The 19,714-nt window shown below is 38.2% G+C and overlaps 2 protein-coding genes across 4 annotated transcripts; both read left to right on the forward strand.

The window, feature by feature from the left end:
• Nucleotides 1–403: 403 nt before the first annotated feature.
• On the forward strand, nt 404–1,278 carry LOC110912203 (ubiquitin-conjugating enzyme E2 28). The gene is made up of 3 exons (XM_022156877.2): nt 404–671; nt 749–853; nt 944–1,278. The coding sequence occupies exons 1-3, from the start codon at nt 474–476 to the stop codon at nt 1,085–1,087; spliced, it is 447 nt and encodes a 148-aa protein (XP_022012569.1). The 5' UTR covers nt 404–473; the 3' UTR covers nt 1,088–1,278.
• Nucleotides 1,279–17,089: 15,811 nt separating this feature from the next.
• LOC110910083 lies at nt 17,090–18,860 on the forward strand. Of its 3 annotated transcripts, XM_022154800.2 has the most exons (5): nt 17,093–17,313; nt 17,398–17,463; nt 17,628–17,672; nt 17,779–17,859; nt 18,521–18,860. In XM_022154800.2, the coding sequence occupies exons 1-5, from the start codon at nt 17,271–17,273 to the stop codon at nt 18,625–18,627; spliced, it is 342 nt and encodes a 113-aa protein (XP_022010492.1). In that variant the 5' UTR covers nt 17,093–17,270; the 3' UTR covers nt 18,628–18,860. The 3 variants fall into 3 exon arrangements, with proteins under 3 accessions (XP_022010491.1, XP_022010492.1, XP_022010490.1); XM_022154799.2 differs by having other exon boundaries at nt 17,090–17,463; nt 17,785–17,859; XM_022154798.2 differs by having other exon boundaries at nt 17,095–17,463.
• Nucleotides 18,861–19,714: the final 854 nt, after the last annotated feature.

The raw sequence follows: 19,714 nt of genomic DNA on the forward strand, positions 1-19,714 counted from the left end.
TTTAGTTTTCGACTTTGATTGGCGTTTTTAACAGGATCTTCAACCCAGTTTTGGTATATTAAAATACATGAACTTATTAAACATAAACATGTCTTTTGATAAAAACGTTACTTGTTTCGTATTAAACGGGTCAAAATTTATGGTCTTTTTATCATATAAGATGACGTAGGATTTATAAAACAAGGGATTGTTTGGAAAGCAATATTCGATTTCCAGTTTGATGCGAAATTAATGTATGGAGGTGATGAGAAAGAATCTTGTTGCTCTTGACCTACATTCACAAACCAACCATGGTCTTTAAAAAAACCATTGTTCTTATTCTCTCAAATCTCCTTAGAATATATACCTTCTCCACAGTCTCTCTCTCTCTCTCTCTCTCTAACTATATATATATATCCGTCTCCGAACCCATTAGTAGATGCACCAAACCATTTGTGTTCTTTAATCATACACCCACCCAACCCATAGTTTCAATGGCTTCTAGGAGGATTCTAAAAGAGCTCAAAGACTTGCAAAGAGACCCTCCAGCCTCATGCAGTGCTGGTCCTGTGGCTCAAGACATGTTCCATTGGCAAGCGACCATCATCGGTCCAAACGATAGCCCATACGCTGGTGGTGTGTTCCAAGTGACAATCCATTTCCCTCCAGACTACCCTTTCAAGCCTCCAAAGGTACACACTCTTATCTCCACCACTTCAAATATGTTATTTTTAGTTTTTACTAATGTGTTTTTTTATAATTCTCTTAGGTTGCCTTCAGGACCAAAGTATTTCATCCAAATATAAACAACAATGGTAACATTTGTCTGGATATTCTCAAGGATCAATGGAGTCCTGCACTAACCATATCCAAGGTGTGTTTTTTTTTTTTTTTTTTAATATGTGTTGCATACTAGTTATTTAATACAAAAGGCTAACAATACTTTGCTTTGTGGGGGATCTAGGTTTTGTTGTCAATATGTTCCTTGCTGACAGACCCGAACCCGGATGACCCGTTGGTCCCAGAAATCGCGCATATGTGCAAGATAGACAAGGTCAAGTACGAAGCCATGGCTCGTAGTTGGACACAAAAGTATGCCATGTATTGAAATATTCTTGTATGATCTTTGAAGAGCCTCACAAAATGCAAAGAATTAAAGATAATTGGATGATGAGGAATATGAAAGAATTGTAATTGTATTTGCATTTGCATTTGCATTTGTGATAGATGGTTTTAAAGGTGATGTTGGAGTCTGATTTGAATTTTGAATAAATGGTACTGTTTTTCTTTTTCCCAAAATGAAACTTGTGAATTGGAGATCAGAAAATGTATAGTTTCAAATATAACTAACAAGAAACGTAGGTAGTAAAATATTTATGCATGTAGAGTCTAAATATGGTGAAATGGTGAATGAACTTTCCTCTGTCCCAGAAGATAGAGAGGTTACTTTTGCTAATACCTCCCAACTACCATCTTATATTTATTCAATAGAAATAGGATGATAACAATTTATAGTTAAATATATTACCAATAAACAAGTCGTTTCATACACAAACACCCAGAACCGTAAAAAGACATAAGAGCACGAACACCCAGAACCGTAAAAAGACATAAGAGCCATAAAAAGTGTACATAGGTTGCAAGTCTATGTAGCAAGTGTATGTGTCATGTGATGAGGTGTTGACATTCACACTAATTGATCCACTATTATTCTAAAACCAATTCACATACCTACTTTAATTTAGTGTGGTCTTAACTAAGTAATTCATATCACATATCTAGAAGGTGGTGACATAAAAACCTCAATGTTTGGTGTCACACTGATACCATAACAACATGATGCACATGGGATAAGATCGGGACCAAATTCCACGTAGGCTCTACAAGTGAAGAAGATATGGAAAGGAATTATATACCGACATATCACTATCATAAAAACGAAAACGATATTAGAGGAGTGGTTTCACTTTTCACTCCTGTTGAAATTTTATAATGATAAATAATTTTTTAATAATATATACATGTGTATATGTGTAATTAGACCATATTGAATGGTTTCACTTTTGACGTTCATTGAAAAAGTGAGATTCCACGCTATATTTATATAATCTTAAAGACGAATGCTGTGGATGTTCCTTTTTTTACCTACCAAACTTTTTCAAATTTCATTTTTACTCCGTAGGTTACTACTTTATTTTACTTACTTCTAAACTTATACAAATGACATTTTTCCCCTAGGATACTACTCCATTTTACAAAGGGAAATTGGACTGTTCCCACATAGACCTTATAGGCCATTAATAATCCCACCTCAGAATATTCCCCCCACCAGTCCCACCTTTCACCTATTTTTCCTACAATGGTCCCCCGTTAAAAAAACTTAACGGAGTTAAGCTTTTTTCCAAATTACAAACAGATTTTTTAGGGCTTTTGATTAGAACGACGATACGAGTCCATTGATGTAAAACTTGCCTCGAAACGGTGCTCCAAACGATGAAAACGGCGCTTCAATTCGGGTGTTTAAATTTCCAATTAACCAAAATCAAGTTACTTGGAGCACCATTTCGAAGTAAGTTTTACTTCAATGGACTCGTATCATCGTTCTGATCAAAAGCCCTAAAAAATCTGTTTGCAATTTAGAAAAAAACTTAACTCCGTTAAGTTTTTTTAACGGGGGACCATTGTAGGAAAAATAGGTGAAAGGTGGGACTAGTGGAGGGAATATTCTGAGGTGGATTATTAATAGCCAATAAGGTCTAGGTGAGATTGTTACAGGCCAATTCCCCTTTTACAAATTAACATCATTCATATTCCTTCCATCTTTTTTACTATATAATTTCATAAAAAAACAATTATATTTTCTCTCTCCTTTCAATTAAATAATATTTTTTTTATACTTTTATCATTACCTTTTCTTTTTCATTCACTCATAATCACTTTCAAAATATATTAAAAAATTATAGATGGTGAAGAGTATCCCTCAAATTTACAAATAGTTTAACTAAAATCACATTATCCTAAATTTGTTTCTCACTTTTTAAAAACCTCCTAAAGTTCCACATATTTATTTCCATTCAATTAATAATACTTATTTATTATTCTTTTTGTTAGTCTTTCTATTTCTTTCACTTACATACACCCATAAAATATATACATAAAAATATATATGTTGGTTTGTAACATTTGTGCCTGTAATCATCATGAACAGTTCAGTTATCAATAAAATAATGTAATTTGATCCCAATGTTTGTTTCATTGTGTTTTACATTTTTCATGTTTTGACTTTTATTCAATTCCAAACTCTACATCGCTTTCTGGAGCATTATACGCAAACTGGTGCGTAAACGTACTCAGTTTAATGCGACAAATACTCCGGAACATCAACATATACTCAACATACCTTAAATAACCTTTACATAACTTAGAAATAAGTTTTGAAGGCTTTGGTATAGCAAAAACAAGTTAATTTGCTTACAGGGACTAAACTTGACAAACTGCGAAAGTATGCCAATTTGAACTGTAACGAACATTCCGGAACATGTCCATAAGTTAAACATACCATAAATATCCTTTACATAGCTTAGAAATAGGCTTTGAGAAGTCTGGTATGCTAAAACAAACTTTTGGATCATTCAGGGACTAAAAGTGTCAAAAAGTGCCTAAGTTTGCACTTTTGCGCATAACTTACGTTCTGAATACATCCGGACATCCAAAAATTTATGTAAGCATCCTTATATTATGCCTTAGTACTTGGCATGAGAAAAATCCATTCGTCGCTTCATTTGGATCGTCTTTCACGCTTATGCGCATTCCGTCGTAATTAAGCGAACATCGCGATCGTACGGCCAAACGAACCGACATCCGACATATTTTTGGGCATGTTTCATGTCCACAATGTTTAGGCATCATTTTAGGGCCTTAAAGGTGACTTTACAGGTCTTAAAGGGGCTGGAAATAGCTTAAAAACGCAACAGGGGCTGAATACGTAAATTCTGCAAGTGGTGCAGATCAGACGGGGCTAGGCGACCCGCGTAAGACCTGCACCCACTTTCACGCGGGCCGCGTGAACATGTCTGACAGCAGATTCTGCATTTAATGCAGAATCTGGCCTTTCGTTCGATCAAAGGGCGATGCCTTTTCACCCAAATGAAGGGCCAAGGGTCAAATACACTGAATCTAACCCCTGGACACGTGTACGCACGAGATCAAAGCACGTTATTCGATAAAACGATCCTAACGGTTCCACCTTTCCTATAAATACCCCCCCCCTTTTTGTGTAAAAACCCACAAATCAGATCTAAATGCTCTAAGTTGATGCTTATGCTTCATACCTGAGCTATTGGATCTTGATTAGCACTCGGGGACCCTCCGTAAGTCTTCTTTCGCTCTTTTATTCACTTTTCGAGTCCGAAAGTCAACGTTTTGTTGACTTTCTGCATTGACCAGCTTATGGTCGATGCGAAGTTCATGGAACTTCATAACGTGAGCGTGATCACGATGGTCATGGTCCGTAGTGACCATACCTACTGATCACCACGCTATCTAGGCTCGGTGACGAGTCGTAGTTTCGGCCAAAATGTGCATTCTTGCATATTTTGTAACCAAACTACTCGTGGGCATCAAAGCCGTTTGTTTTGATGTCAAACCTGTTTCTAAACTTAGTTAAGCATGTTCTAACATGCTTAGCTCGTCACTTTTAGTTTAGTGCTTATATAGGGTCGTAAGGTAAGCGATCTAAACCATCGCTTATGCTTTCGAACCCGACCCTTTTGGTCGGTCATTAGGATCCGACCAAACATATTAGGTGACCATAGCTATAACCTTCCGAGGTTATACCTTGTGGTCACGATGTTAGGCGTTCCGAGCGCGTTCTACGCGAACGACGCGTCAGGGTAGCATAAGCTACCTAAACGGGTCGTGATGGACCGTAAGCACTTAGATTAGGTTTCATTTTAGTATGTGGGCTTTGTTAAGCCATATTACACGAGTCTCCATACTCGTTTGGTTTACGAACCCGCGTACTGTCCGATCCTTCCGATTTGGTCCGGTATATTAACATAGCTACCAATTAGGTGCCGTTGATATTCCGTGACCTCTCGCATTACCTGGTTATTTCACAAGAACAACAAAGCAACCTCAGGTGAGTACATAGAACCCCATCTTTTACTGTTTTCTAAACTGTTTTGGGGTGAAACACATGTGCCTATCTGTTACTTTCATGCTCTCCATGTTTTCACATCGTATATCTGCTATGCTCATTAGTACATTATAGTACATGATTTCATTACATTTTTTTGCTATGTATGCCCATTGTGTGCGTACTTAGTACATTGATTTACATAACATTTTTGCTGCATATGTTTACTCAGCATATGGGCACATCGATTTACATGAACATTTCTGTTGCATATGTTTACTCAGCATATGGACACATTGATTTACATAAACATTTCTGTTGCATATGTTTACTCAGCATATGGACACATTGATTTACATAAACATTTCTGTTGCATATGTTTACTCAGCATATGGACACATTGATTTACATGAACATTTCTGCTTCGTATGTTTACTTAGCATACTTAGTACAATTGTTTACATCACATGTCTTCATTTTGTTATGACATTTGGGTTGTTTAACATGGGACAATACATTCATTAACACTAGCTACGCCGTTCGTTAGTAGGTAGTGGTACCATAGGAATTGACAACTCCCATTCCTGAAGTCCTGGGTTTGATAGGACTGGAAGGAATGACCGAATTCGATATACATAACTTAGATAAACCTTTAATTTGTTTAAGGGTTTATCGCCGCAGTCTCAAGGCTTGGATGTATGCATAGTTTACAATACCGCATAAATGTTATTATCAATTGAGCATGCATTTCCCGCAGAACATAACGCTGATTTAAACCACGTTTTACTTCAACGACTTGTTTTGTGCATATGGTTTAAGTTGATACTTTTCGCTTACCATACATTTTGGGATTTCACATTACATGATTTACATTGAACATAAACACGTCGACATTGACATATACATATACATTTGGTGGTTTACACTTGAGCATAAACACTTGACATGGATTACAATAACACTTGACATTTGGTTTACACATGAACAATTTACATGGTGGATTGGTTTGGGTGAATGATTCAAGTAACGGGGCGTATGTAATATGATACAAACATGGTGGATACGCCGCTGGTACTTCCTATATATAAATGTTTGTATAATATTACATATCGTGGCGTTATCTAAGTCATTTCAGTTTAGACACATTACACTTTACATAAGTAACATATTCTTCACAAGACATTATTTTCACAAACAACTTATCTTATTCAACTCATTTTACTTGGTTATTCGTTTAACCTTGCACTTATCTATACATATCGTTTGATGTTATCGTTTTTCAAATGATTTACAAAGCAAAACAAATTACAAGGTTCATGACTGACTGTTATTAAACATTCTTTAAAACTCAAGTCATGAATCCCATTTTCACAAAACCTATGTATCTCACAGGCATTTTTATGCTGACGTACCTACTTTCACATGTGTTTTCAGGAGTTGTTCCATAAGGCGTTGATCACATTACTAGGGCGGACCTGTGCCTTAGTGCCTAACAATGAAGATAGGCTAGTATAAATATGTTATGAACTTGGTATTTCTTGTTTTGAGACAATGTAACACCTTTGTTTATAAATAAAATACAACTTGTATGCCATGGTTATGAAACAATTTAATTCTGTCCACGACACTCCCCGGCGTTTCCGCCGCGGTTGCATGTTACACGCGGCCGGGGTGTGACAGAAGAGTTGGTATCAGAGCCAATGGTTATAGGGAACTAGGTTATTAGTAATGCTTTGACCTAGACTATAACTTTAGGACCCTAACACAAGTTATCTTGTGTTTAGAATTTAAAACATGCACATCACTTATCCTTAGGTGATAACCACAACGGGAACTTCGGTTCCGCATCCGCTTTAAAAAAATTAATCATCTGTTCTAGGATGATTGATTACTAGGTTTTGAACCCTCTGTTATAAGGTTTTGAACCCCTTTGGATTTTCAAAAATCCCGTCAAAGTGTTGGGTTAATAGTGTGAACACGTGCGAACTGGAAGGGTGAATGCCTGTACCCTGGGTTTTCTGTCTAAGGCTAGAGTGTTCGTACAAATCCACATAATCGGACCAGTCACTCTTACCTGGGAACTCTTGGGGTGAGTGTTCACTTATAGGCGAGCATGTCTTCGCGATACACTAATCATGACCCATTTACTTTGACTAGACATTTCATGTCGCATATTTGCTTTGCAATGCATAACCACCATCTTTGCTTTTGTTGCTTTTGCTTCATCTCATTCTCTTCATCCAAACATCTCACTCGTTTCATTTCATGTTTTTCTCTTCTAGAATGCCTCCTCGACGCGACAACCAGATAGCTACTGCCGAGCTGGCGGAGATTATTGCGCAGCAGATGGCTGCTCAATTTCCGAATCTCTTTGCTCAATGGAACCAGGCCAACAACAACAATGGTACATGCAAATACAAGGATTTTAACTCGGCTAAGCCACTCAAGTTTAGTGGTTCTGAGGGAGCAACTGGGCTTCTTCAGTGGTTCGAGAGCATCGAGAACACTTTTCGCCATGTGCAGTGTCCGGATAATCGCAAAGTCGAGTTTTCTTCAAGCGTGTTTCAGAAGAGGGCTCTTACATGGTGGAATGGGGTTATGAGAGATCAAGGTGCAGAAGTTGCTCTAGCTCAAACATGGGCTGAACTGAGAGCTCTTATGATGAGGGAGTTTTGTCCTCGTCATGAGCAACGAGCGTTGGAGAAAGAATTTGATGTGTTGAAGCAAGATAGTGGCGAGCACAGGGCTTATACAGATAGGTTTGAGGAGCTGAGTCTTCTTTGCCCGAATATGGTTACCCCACTCGATAAGGCCATCGAAAGATACATCGACGGCCTACCTGACTCAGTACAAGACATCCTTACTGGTAGCAACCCTACCACACTTCGTCAGGCGATCGAGTTATCAGCGACGTTGACTGAGTCGCAAATTCGAAAGAATAAATTGCACAGGAAGGGTGATAAGGGCAAGAAGCAGTCGGCTGACAAGGAGGATAGTAAGAAAGGCCAGAACAAGAATGGAAAAGATTTTGGCTCATCAAAGAGGTCAAGGAAGCGTAAGGCTTCCCAAAATTTTGCTGTCACTGCCCAAGCAAACCAGGCAGCTCCCAACCAGCCTCCAGCGAAGAAACCCTATTCAGGAAGTGCACCTTTGTGCAATCGATGCAACAGTCACCACCAGCCACAATATCAGTGCCGTTTCTGTACTAACTGTGGGAAGTCGGGTCATCTTGCCGATGTTTGTCGGTTTGCTCAGAATAACGCAGTCCAGAACCCTGCTCAACAGGTTGCTCAACAACAGGGTCAGGCTGCACGACCAAACTACCCACCAGGTGCATGTTATAATTGTGGGGATCTGACCCACTACAGAAATCGGTGTCCAAGACTAGTCAACCAGAACCAGAATGCAAACCAGAATCCGGCACCGGCTCGAGGTCGAGTCTTTAACATGAATGCACAAGAAGCACAAGCAGACAACGAGGTGGTGAACGGTACGTTCTTTATTAATAATCAGCCAGCATCTGTTCTTTTTGATTCGGGTGCCGACAAGAGCTTTGTGTCATTGTCTTTTGAGACAATGCTTCGCGTGTCTAGAACGAAACTAGGTAAACCTTTGACAGTAGAGGTTGCCAGTGGTGAACCCATCGTTCTTAATTCTGTTCTACGCAACTGCCAGTTGAACCTTAACGACCATATTTTTCCTATTGACCTCACGCCAATGCAACTTGGAAGCTTCGACGTTATAGTGGGAATGGATTGGTTATCCAAGCATCGCGCAGAGATAGTTTGTTCTGAGAAGATTGTTCGTGTGCCGCTGTCTACAGGCGAGATCCTACAGGTTCGTGGTGAGAAGCCTGCCGGTGGTCTCAAACTCATGTCCTGTTTTAAAGCACGGAAGTATCTGCGAAAGCACTATGTAGCCTTTTTAGCACATGTTACAGCAGATAAGGGCAAGGGTAAGTCTATTTCAGATATTCCTGTCGTTCGGGATTATTCCGAAGTATTCCCTGAAGACTTACCTGGTCTACCTCCAGCACGCCAAGTCGAGTTCCGTATTGATCTCGTACCTGGTGCAAATCCCGTTGCTAGAGCTCCATACCGTCTTGCACCGTCAGAGATGCAAGAATTATCTAAACAGCTGCAGGAACTCTCCGACAAAAGTTTTATCCGTCCTAGCTTTTCACCTTGGGGTGCTCCCGTTCTTTTTGTAAAGAAGAAGGATGGATCTTTTAGGATGTGTATCGATTATCGTGAGCTTAACAAGCTTACCATCAAAAATCGATATCCCCTACCTCGCATTGATGATCTCTTCGATCAATTACAAGGCGCATCTTACTTTTCAAAGATTGATCTACGATCTGGATATCATCAGCTTCGTGTACATGAAGAAGACATTCCCAAGACAGCGTTCCGTACTCGTTATGGACATTATGAGTTCACAGTCATGCCATTCGGTTTGACTAATGCTCCTGCTGTTTTCATGGACTTAATGAATAGGGTCTGCAAACCTTACTTGGATAAGTTCATCATCGTTTTTATTGATGACATCTTGATATATTCTAAGACGCGAGCTGATCATGAACAACATCTTCGTCTTACATTGGAACTCCTAAAGAAAGAACAACTTTTCGCCAAATTCTCCAAGTGTGAATTTTGGCTTAAAGAGGTTCAATTCTTAGGACATATTGTCAACGAACAAGGTATTCATGTAGATCCCTCCAAGATCAGTGCGATTAAGGATTGGGATACACCTACTACCCCTACTGAAGTTCGTTCTTTTCTTGGTCTAGCGGGTTATTACCGCCACTTCATAGAAAATTTCTCGAAGATTGCAGTTCCTCTAACTGCTCTAACTCAGAAGAACAAGCCATTTGATTGGGGAGTCGAACAAGAGGAAGCGTTTCAGACTTTGAAACAAAAGCTTTGCGACGCGCCTGTCCTAACATTGCCTGAGGGCAACGATGATTTCGTCGTTTATTGCGACGCATCTAAATTAGGACTTGGCTGCGTCCTGATGCAAAGAAACAAAGTCGTAGCATACGCATCAAGGCAGTTGAAGATACATGAAAAGAACTACACCACTCATGATCTTGAGTTGGGTGCAGTTGTCTTCGCTCTTAAGATCTGGAGACACTATTTGTACGGAACAAAATGTGTGGTTTTCACTGACCACAAAAGTCTTCAACATATCTTCAATCAAAAGGAACTCAACATGAGGCAAAGACGTTGGGTTGAACTTCTAAACGACTACGACTGCGAGATTCGCTACCATCCTGGTAAGGCGAATGTCGTAGCCGATGCATTGAGTCGCAAGGAACGTATTAAGCTTCATTGTGTACGTGTCCAATCTGTTGTTCAAACCGATATCCAAGCCCGTATTTCTCAGGCTCAACAAGCCTGTGTTTCACAAGGTTTAATGGATAAGGAATTTCCTTATCACATAACTCCTGCTCTAGAACTGAAGGACAATGGATCATATTACTTCATGGACCGTTTGTGGGTCCCAAGCCAAGATGATCTTCGTACCTTGCTTATGGATGAAGCCCATAAGTCTCGTTACTCTATTCATCCAGGCTCAGATAAGATGTATAAGGATCTTCGTATACAGTATTGGTGGCCTGGTATGAAGAAAGACATTGCCTTATATGTATCAAAATGCCTTACTTGTCTTAAAGTTAAGGCTGAGCACCAGCGTCCTTCTGGTTTATTGGAGCAACCAGAGATCCCAGTTTGGAAATGGGAAAACATTACTATGGATCTTATTACCAAACTCCCGCGCACAAAGAAAGGTCACGATGCCATCTGGGTAGTCGTTGATCGTCTTACAAAGTCAGCGCATTTCTTACCAATCCGTGAGGATTTTTCGGCTGACAAACTTGCTCAAATCTACGTAGATGAAATTGTAGCTCGACATGGTGTTCCTTTGAACATCATTTCTGACAGAGATGCTCGTTTCACTTCTCATTTTTGGAGAACCATGCAATCTGCTATGGGGTCCCAACTTAATCTGAGCACAGCTTATCATCCGCAAACGGATGGTCAATCTGAAAGAACAATCCAGACACTGGAGGATATGCTTAGAGCTTGTGTGATCGACTTTGGTGGTAGTTGGGATTCACATCTTCCGTTGATTGAATTCTCCTACAACAACAGTTATCACTCCAGCATCAACATGGCTCCTTTCGAGGCTCTCTATGGTCGAAAATGTCGTTCACCAGTCTGCTGGAATGAGATCGGTGAGGCTCAGCTTACTGGACCTGCCATCATTCTAGAGACAACAGAAAAGGTAAAGAAAGTACGTGATAACCTTCAGACAGCTAGAAGCCGTCAGAAGAATTACGCGGACCTAAAACGCAAGCCCTTGGATTTTCAAGTCGGTGATCGTGTATTACTTAAGGTCTCACCTTGGAAAGGTGTGATCAGATTCGGAAAGAAAGGAAAACTTGCACCTAGATATGTTGGACCATTCAAGATCGTCGAAAGAATCGGTAAGGTAGCCTACAGACTTGAGTTACCTCCTGAACTTGGAAATGTTCATCCAACCTTTCACGTGTCCAATCTCAAGAGGTGTTTAGCTGATGAAAACCTCCACATACCGCTTGACGAAATTCGTGTTGATAAAACACTGAAGTTTGTTGAGAAACCGGTAGAAATCATGGAACGTGAAGTCAAGTGGCTTAAACGCAAGCGCATTCCTTTGGTCAAGGTTCGTTGGGAATCTAAGCGTGGACCCGAGTTTACTTGGGAACGTGAAGACCAAATGAAGGCAAAATATCCGCATCTTTTTCAATCAGTTTCCTCTAAATAAATTTCGGGACGAAATTTCCACAAGTAGGGGAGACTGTAACATTTGTGCCTGTAATCATCATGAACAGTTCAGTTATCAATAAAATAATGTAATTTGATCCCAATGTTTGTTTCATTGTGTTTTACATTTTTCATGTTTTGACTTTTATTCAATTCCAAACTCTACATCGCTTTCTGGAGCATTATACGCAAACTGGTGCGTAAACGTACTCAGTTTAATGCGACAAATACTCCGGAACATCAACATATACTCAACATACCTTAAATAACCTTTACATAACTTAGAAATAAGTTTTGAAGGCTTTGGTATAGCAAAAACAAGTTAATTTGCTTACAGGGACTAAACTTGACAAACTGCGAAAGTATGCCAATTTGAACTGTAACGAACATTCCGGAACATGTCCATAAGTTAAACATACCATAAATATCCTTTACATAGCTTAGAAATAGGCTTTGAGAAGTCTGGTATGCTAAAACAAACTTTTGGATCATTCAGGGACTAAAAGTGTCAAAAAGTGCCTAAGTTTGCACTTTTGCGCATAACTTACGTTCTGAATACATCCGGACATCCAAAAATTTATGTAAGCATCCTTATATTATGCCTTAGTACTTGGCATGAGAAAAATCCATTCGTCGCTTCATTTGGATCGTCTTTCACGCTTATGCGCATTCCGTCGTAATTAAGCGAACATCGCGATCGTACGGCCAAACGAACCGACATCCGACATATTTTTGGGCATGTTTCATGTCCACAATGTTTAGGCATCATTTTAGGGCCTTAAAGGTGACTTTACAGGTCTTAAAGGGGCTGGAAATAGCTTAAAAACGCAACAGGGGCTGAATACGTAAATTCTGCAAGTGGTGCAGATCAGACGGGGCTAGGCGACCCGCGTAAGACCTGCACCCACTTTCACGCGGGCCGCGTGAACATGTCTGACAGCAGATTCTGCATTTAATGCAGAATCTGGCCTTTCGTTCGATCAAAGGGCGATGCCTTTTCACCCAAATGAAGGGCCAAGGGTCAAATACACTGAATCTAACCCCTGGACACGTGTACGCACGAGATCAAAGCACGTTATTCGATAAAACGATCCTAACGGTTCCACCTTTCCTATAAATACCCCCCCCCCCTTTTTGTGTAAAAACCCACAAATCAGATCTAAATGCTCTAAGTTGATGCTTATGCTTCATACCTGAGCTATTGGATCTTGATTAGCACTCGGGGACCCTCCGTAAGTCTTCTTTCGCTCTTTTATTCGCTTTTCGAGTCCGAAAGTCAACGTTTTGTTGACTTTCTGCATTGACCAGCTTATGGTCGATGCGAAGTTCATGGAACTTCATAACGTGAGCGTGATCACGATGGTCATGGTCCGTAGTGACCATACCTACTGATCACCACGCTATCTAGGCTCGGTGACGAGTCGTAGTTTCGGCCAAAATGTGCATTCTTGCATATTTTGTAACCAAACTACTCGTGGGCATCAAAGCCGTTTGTTTTGATGTCAAACCTGTTTCTAAACTTAGTTAAGCATGTTCTAACATGCTTAGCTCGTCACTTTTAGTTTAGTGCTTATATAGGGTCGTAAGGTAAGCGATCTAAACCATCGCTTATGCTTTCGAACCCGACCCTTTTGGTCGGTCATTAGGATCCGACCAAACATATTAGGTGACCATAGCTATAACCTTCCGAGGTTATACCTTGTGGTCACGATGTTAGGCGTTCCGAGCGCGTTCTACGCGAACGACGCGTCAGGGTAGCATAAGCTACCTAAACGGGTCGTGATGGACCGTAAGCACTTAGATTAGGTTTCATTTTAGTATGTGGGCTTTGTTAAGCCATATTACACGAGTCTCCATACTCGTTTGGTTTACGAACCCGCGTACTGTCCGATCCTTCCGATTTGGTCCGGTATATTAACATAGCTACCAATTAGGTGCCGTTGATATTCCGTGACCTCTCGCATTACCTGGTTATTTCACAAGAACAACAAAGCAACCTCAGGTGAGTACATAGAACCCCATCTTTTACTGTTTTCTAAACTGTTTTGGGGTGAAACACATGTGCCTATCTGTTACTTTCATGCTCTCCATGTTTTCACATCGTATATCTGCTATGCTCATTAGTACATTATAGTACATGATTTCATTACATTTTTTTGCTATGTATGCCCATTGTGTGCGTACTTAGTACATTGATTTACATAACATTTTTGCTGCATATGTTTACTCAGCATATGGGCACATCGATTTACATGAACATTTCTGTTGCATATGTTTACTCAGCATATGGACACATTGATTTACATAAACATTTCTGTTGCATATGTTTACTCAGCATATGGACACATTGATTTACATAAACATTTCTGTTGCATATGTTTACTCAGCATATGGACACATTGATTTACATGAACATTTCTGCTTCGTATGTTTACTTAGCATACTTAGTACAATTGTTTACATCACATGTCTTCATTTTGTTATGACATTTGGGTTGTTTAACATGGGACAATACATTCATTAACACTAGCTACGCCGTTCGTTAGTAGGTAGTGGTACCATAGGAATTGACAACTCCCATTCCTGAAGTCCTGGGTTTGATAGGACTGGAAGGAATGACCGAATTCGATATACATAACTTAGATAAACCTTTAATTTGTTTAAGGGTTTATCGCCGCAGTCTCAAGGCTTGGATGTATGCATAGTTTACAATACCGCATAAATGTTATTATCAATTGAGCATGCATTTCCCGCAGAACATAACGCTGATTTAAACCACGTTTTACTTCAACGACTTGTTTTGTGCATATGGTTTAAGTTGATACTTTTCGCTTACCATACATTTTGGGATTTCACATTACATGATTTACATTGAACATAAACACGTCGACATTGACATATACATATACATTTGGTGGTTTACACTTGAGCATAAACACTTGACATGGATTACAATAACACTTGACATTTGGTTTACACATGAACAATTTACATGGTGGATTGGTTTGGGTGAATGATTCAAGTAACGGGGCGTATGTAATATGATACAAACATGGTGGATACGCCGATGGTACTTCCTATATATAAATGTTTGTATAATATTACATATCGTGGCGTTATCTAAGTCATTTCAGTTTAGACACATTACACTTTACATAAGTAACATATTCTTCACAAGACATTATTTTCACAAACAACTTATCTTATTCAACTCATTTTACTTGGTTATTCGTTTAACCTTGCACTTATCTATACATATCGTTTGATGTTATCGTTTTTCAAATGATTTACAAAGCAAAACAAATTACAAGGTTCATGACTGACTGTTATTAAACATTCTTTAAAACTCAAGTCATGAATCCCATTTTCACAAAACCTATGTATCTCACAGGCATTTTTATGCTGACGTACCTACTTTCACATGTGTTTTCAGGAGTTGTTCCATAAGGCGTTGATCACATTACTAGGGCGGACCTGTGCCTTAGTGCCTAACAATGAAGATAGGCTAGTATAAATATGTTATGAACTTGGTATTTCTTGTTTTGAGACAATGTAACACCTTTGTTTATAAATAAAATACAACTTGTATGCCATGGTTATGAAACAATTTAATTCTGTCCACGACACTCCCCGGCGTTTCCGCCGCGGTTGCATGTTACACGCGGCCGGGGTGTGACATGGTTTTAGTTTCCTCTTCTTGTTTCTTTTTTATTTCCACCAACTACTTATCCATCTCTTCTTTCATTGATGTGTACGCATTAAATTTGTCAGCCAAACAACTTTTGCTTGAGGACTCGCCGTGTTTCTTTTCGTTTCAATTTGGTGTTGTCGGTGTGTTGCCTTCCTTGAGGTCCGACATATGAATAGTGAAAGATCATCGGGTGTAGACGAGTAGTAGTTGTCGGAATCCAATGACTTTCTCCTCTTGTTGGAATGACTATCAGACGCTTCACCCATCAACAAGACTTGTTATCATTTATCGTGCGCTCTTACAACCTCCCACACATCAACATGAGTAAACCGGCCGGATTTTTTCTTTGGTAATCACCTAACACCTTTTTCATCACTTCAAGATCGGTGCATCCACTAGTTCATAGACGGTCCTATATAAAAATATAAATTAATACAATTATAAACTAAGAATAAATATAAATTGAATATGTACCGATTGAATCCAATATTCGTCGAGCTCATTCATTTGTGTATTCAAAAGGGTCCATTTTGAATATATTTGATGAACCGTTCGAGTGCTTCCGTCCACGAGTGAGTGGTAATGTTTAAGCACTACATTTCAAAAACTATTTTTTTGTTGGTTTCCGACTTTCTTGTTTCAGAAGCAATATATTCATGCTTTAACCAAAGCTATTTCTTGCTCGTTGGTCCATGGTTGACTCTTCGCACATCCTTGGAATCTTCCTTGATTTCCATCACCTTGGTCATCTTCGTCTTCATATTTGTCTTGTTCAACTTGCATTTCTACAATGTCTTCATCCAAATTATGTTCTTGATACATTTTTCTGAAATTGCGTTTTTGGCACAACATCGTCATCATCACGATCTTAAAAAAAAACAGGGAGCGGTCGTTTCTCATAGTTACCTTGGGACCAAAAAATTGGGCTCCTCAATGCTAACGGTTCGAATGCTTGTTGATCTTCTAAAGCGTATTCATATCGACTGGGTGCAACTAGAGTAGGACCTTGGGATAGACTAGGACCTTGTGATAGACTAGGAGCTTGTGGCTGTCTAAAAATTTGTGGCGGATGTTGGTATGGAAACACTTGTTGTTGTGTAAAAATTGGTTGCGTTTATACCCTTGACCACTCGAGCTTGAACCACCTAGTCTCGTGCTTGAATCGCCTCCTCAAGATTTAGAGAATTTCTTTGTTGCACTAACGTTTCATAGAAAAAATTGTTTGCGTGTGCATAGAATGGTGTTTGTATCTAGGTTAAGTAAAATGGTAAATAGGTTATATTATATATATATATATATAGGCTAATTATAACCAGAAAACCCATCCCAGTTAAGAAAACCCAGGAAACTCTTACATGTGGCTAGGATTGATCCACGTCACATATTAGTGTTAGAGGAGACAAGGGCATTTTCGTCATTTACATTAACCTTTTGACTGAATGAATGTGTAAGTTAGGTAAGAGACTTGATGCACCGCAGACCTTCCTTCCTTTTTCATCTGTTTCATTTATTACAATTTGTACTTGGGCTGCCCTTTGTACTTGTTCACACATCTTTAGTTCTTTTTTGTTTTATATCTCACATCTCAATTCTCCAAAACAGAAGTAGAGTGAAAGAAAAATTCCAGACACAACATTGAAGAGTTTTTGCATTTAATATGGCAAAGTTGAACAGCCAACAACCTCGGAGTGTTGCCGGTGGTACGACAACATTCAATGAGCATCCGGGTTCACCCTTAAATGTTGTCCCACATAATCTTTTAACTGATTTTACTTTTAATGAAGATGAAGATGCATTGGGTGAGAGTAGAGTTGTTGAAGATCCTAAACCAATATCTTCAGAGTTTCCAGGCGAGTGATACTTTTTTTTCTCAGTTTTATTAAATGTACATATATTCAGTTGCAGTGAGAACATTATCACTTAGATTACATAAATTTATAGATCATATAGATTTGATTTATGACATTTGTGTTTCACATATACCTTTTTTTCCGACATTTTTTGTGTTATTCAGCAGTCCAAGTTTTCCGGCCTGAAAATGAGAACGTGGACGATTCTGGTGAGTCCAGATGCATACGAGTACTTGTGCAAATTAAGGTTTTCTTGTTTAGATTTCCATTGGATTCTTCTTGATTTTTTTTTTGTTTTTGTTTTTTTATGTCTAGCCTCAGATCTGAATCAAAACGGCATCAATGATGATGAGGATGGGGTTCAGAATTGTACTTTTACAGAGTTGCTATCCAGAGGTCAGTTTTTATCTGAGAGCATGAATTTTTTTCTTGAGGGGTATTGTATCACCCCTAGTTATAATGTTTGTAGTTTGTTATTAGAATGCCTTTTTTTGGTGGTAGAGGAAACACCTATTTTTCTTTCGAGTGATCGTGTGATAACTTTTTGTTCTCAAGAAAAAAAAAACAGATGATGTGGTGGTTTTTTTGGTAGAAAATATGGTAAACTTGTATTAACAATACCATTTTTATTTTTTATTTTTATCAAACAAGCTTTTATATTTTTTTAGAAGGTAAAAACATACGTGGTTACACTTTTATTAAGTTTTTAAATTTTTTGGAAGGGAAACACATTCGAGGTTACACTTTTGGATCACCTAAAAAAAATGCACCAGCATCTACACTTTTTGGTGACATCAAAAAAATGTACGACCATGTTTGTTTCTATCGTAGGAAAACATGTTAAACTTGTATTGACAATACAATAAAATGCATCAGTTGTTAGGTTTCATGTTACAAGTAATTTTTTTTAACTCATACTTGTTAAAATTTATTAACAATGCAATGTTTTGTAAAAGACTTGTGACCTTTTTAAAGTTTCACTTTTATGATATACATATGCAAGCCTAGAATGTGGTGTCCTAGTGTTCCTATTGTTATAACTATTTTTTTTTTGTAGGTATTCAGGCGGATGAGGAATTTTATGATCACCACACACCCAATGACACTAGAATGTGGTGTCCTAATGTTCCTATTGTTTTAAGGCCTGTTGTTGGTTGTGTATAAGAAACGTGGAAGGATGTGTTCCGTAGTACAAGGAGTATGTTGTGTATTCTAGGTTTTCTATTCGTAAGGGACAAACCAAGAGATGGAAGGGGTTTGTCACTCACCAATACATAAGGTGTACTAAATATTTGGTCATGATAAAATGAGAGCCATAGATCGAAAGTAATCAATGGTTGAAATATAGTTTTCATAGTTTACAATGTACTTCCATATCACTAGCTATTTATCAAAAAGTAAGAGATTTATCAAGACAACAGTTTATCAGCGTTAGTGTTACATATATCGAAAAGTATGAAATTATGTTACATTACATAATATCTTAATAAAAACCAAAACAAGAAAAAATAACATTATTATGATCACTCAAAATAGTAAGAATTTTATCCACACTACATTCGACTACTCCTCCTGAGTTGCTATGTTTTTCCATTCGTTTACTTGTAACATAATATATCTTCATTTTTTGTACCAAGCTATGTGCTAAAAAACTAAAGCATGTTACCGTACGCTTTTTTATATAATATTCAAAAAAAAAAAAAAATAACCGTTGTTTTATTTCAAATTCTACTTCTAATTTTCTTTTTTAGATTTTTTAACCTTTAAATGCCCATTTGTTTTTACATTGGTTGGTGTACTGAGAAATCCACACCTTAATTAAAAAGTTTTATTTCTATTTTTTTTGTTTTATCAAATCAAAACCCTTATGAACAAAAGCCACATCAGTTTTTTTTCAACAGAATATCTTATAGAAATGTTAAAAGCCTAAAACCTTTCTTGTAGCATTGTCAAAACCACATAAAACCCTTTCTTTGTACCACCTTTAAAACAACAACAAATAAAAAATGATACCAACGCACTTTATTTTTACAATAATCTAAAAAGTGTAACAAGACACTTTTTTCTGTAACGGAAATTATTTTATTAACACAAAAAAATGTAACATGCATTTTTTTTCTTCGATTGTTATATTTCTAACACCCGGTTACATTGTGTTACATAAAAAATGCCTAGATCTTGGAGGTTCGTAACTAAGACGCAAAGAATTGTTATGAAAATTATTACATCAAAAATATACTTCATTAACAAT

This window comes from Helianthus annuus, chromosome 15, assembly GCF_002127325.2.
Source record: "Helianthus annuus cultivar XRQ/B chromosome 15, HanXRQr2.0-SUNRISE, whole genome shotgun sequence".
Classification (NCBI taxonomy): Eukaryota; Viridiplantae; Streptophyta; class Magnoliopsida; order Asterales; family Asteraceae; genus Helianthus; species Helianthus annuus.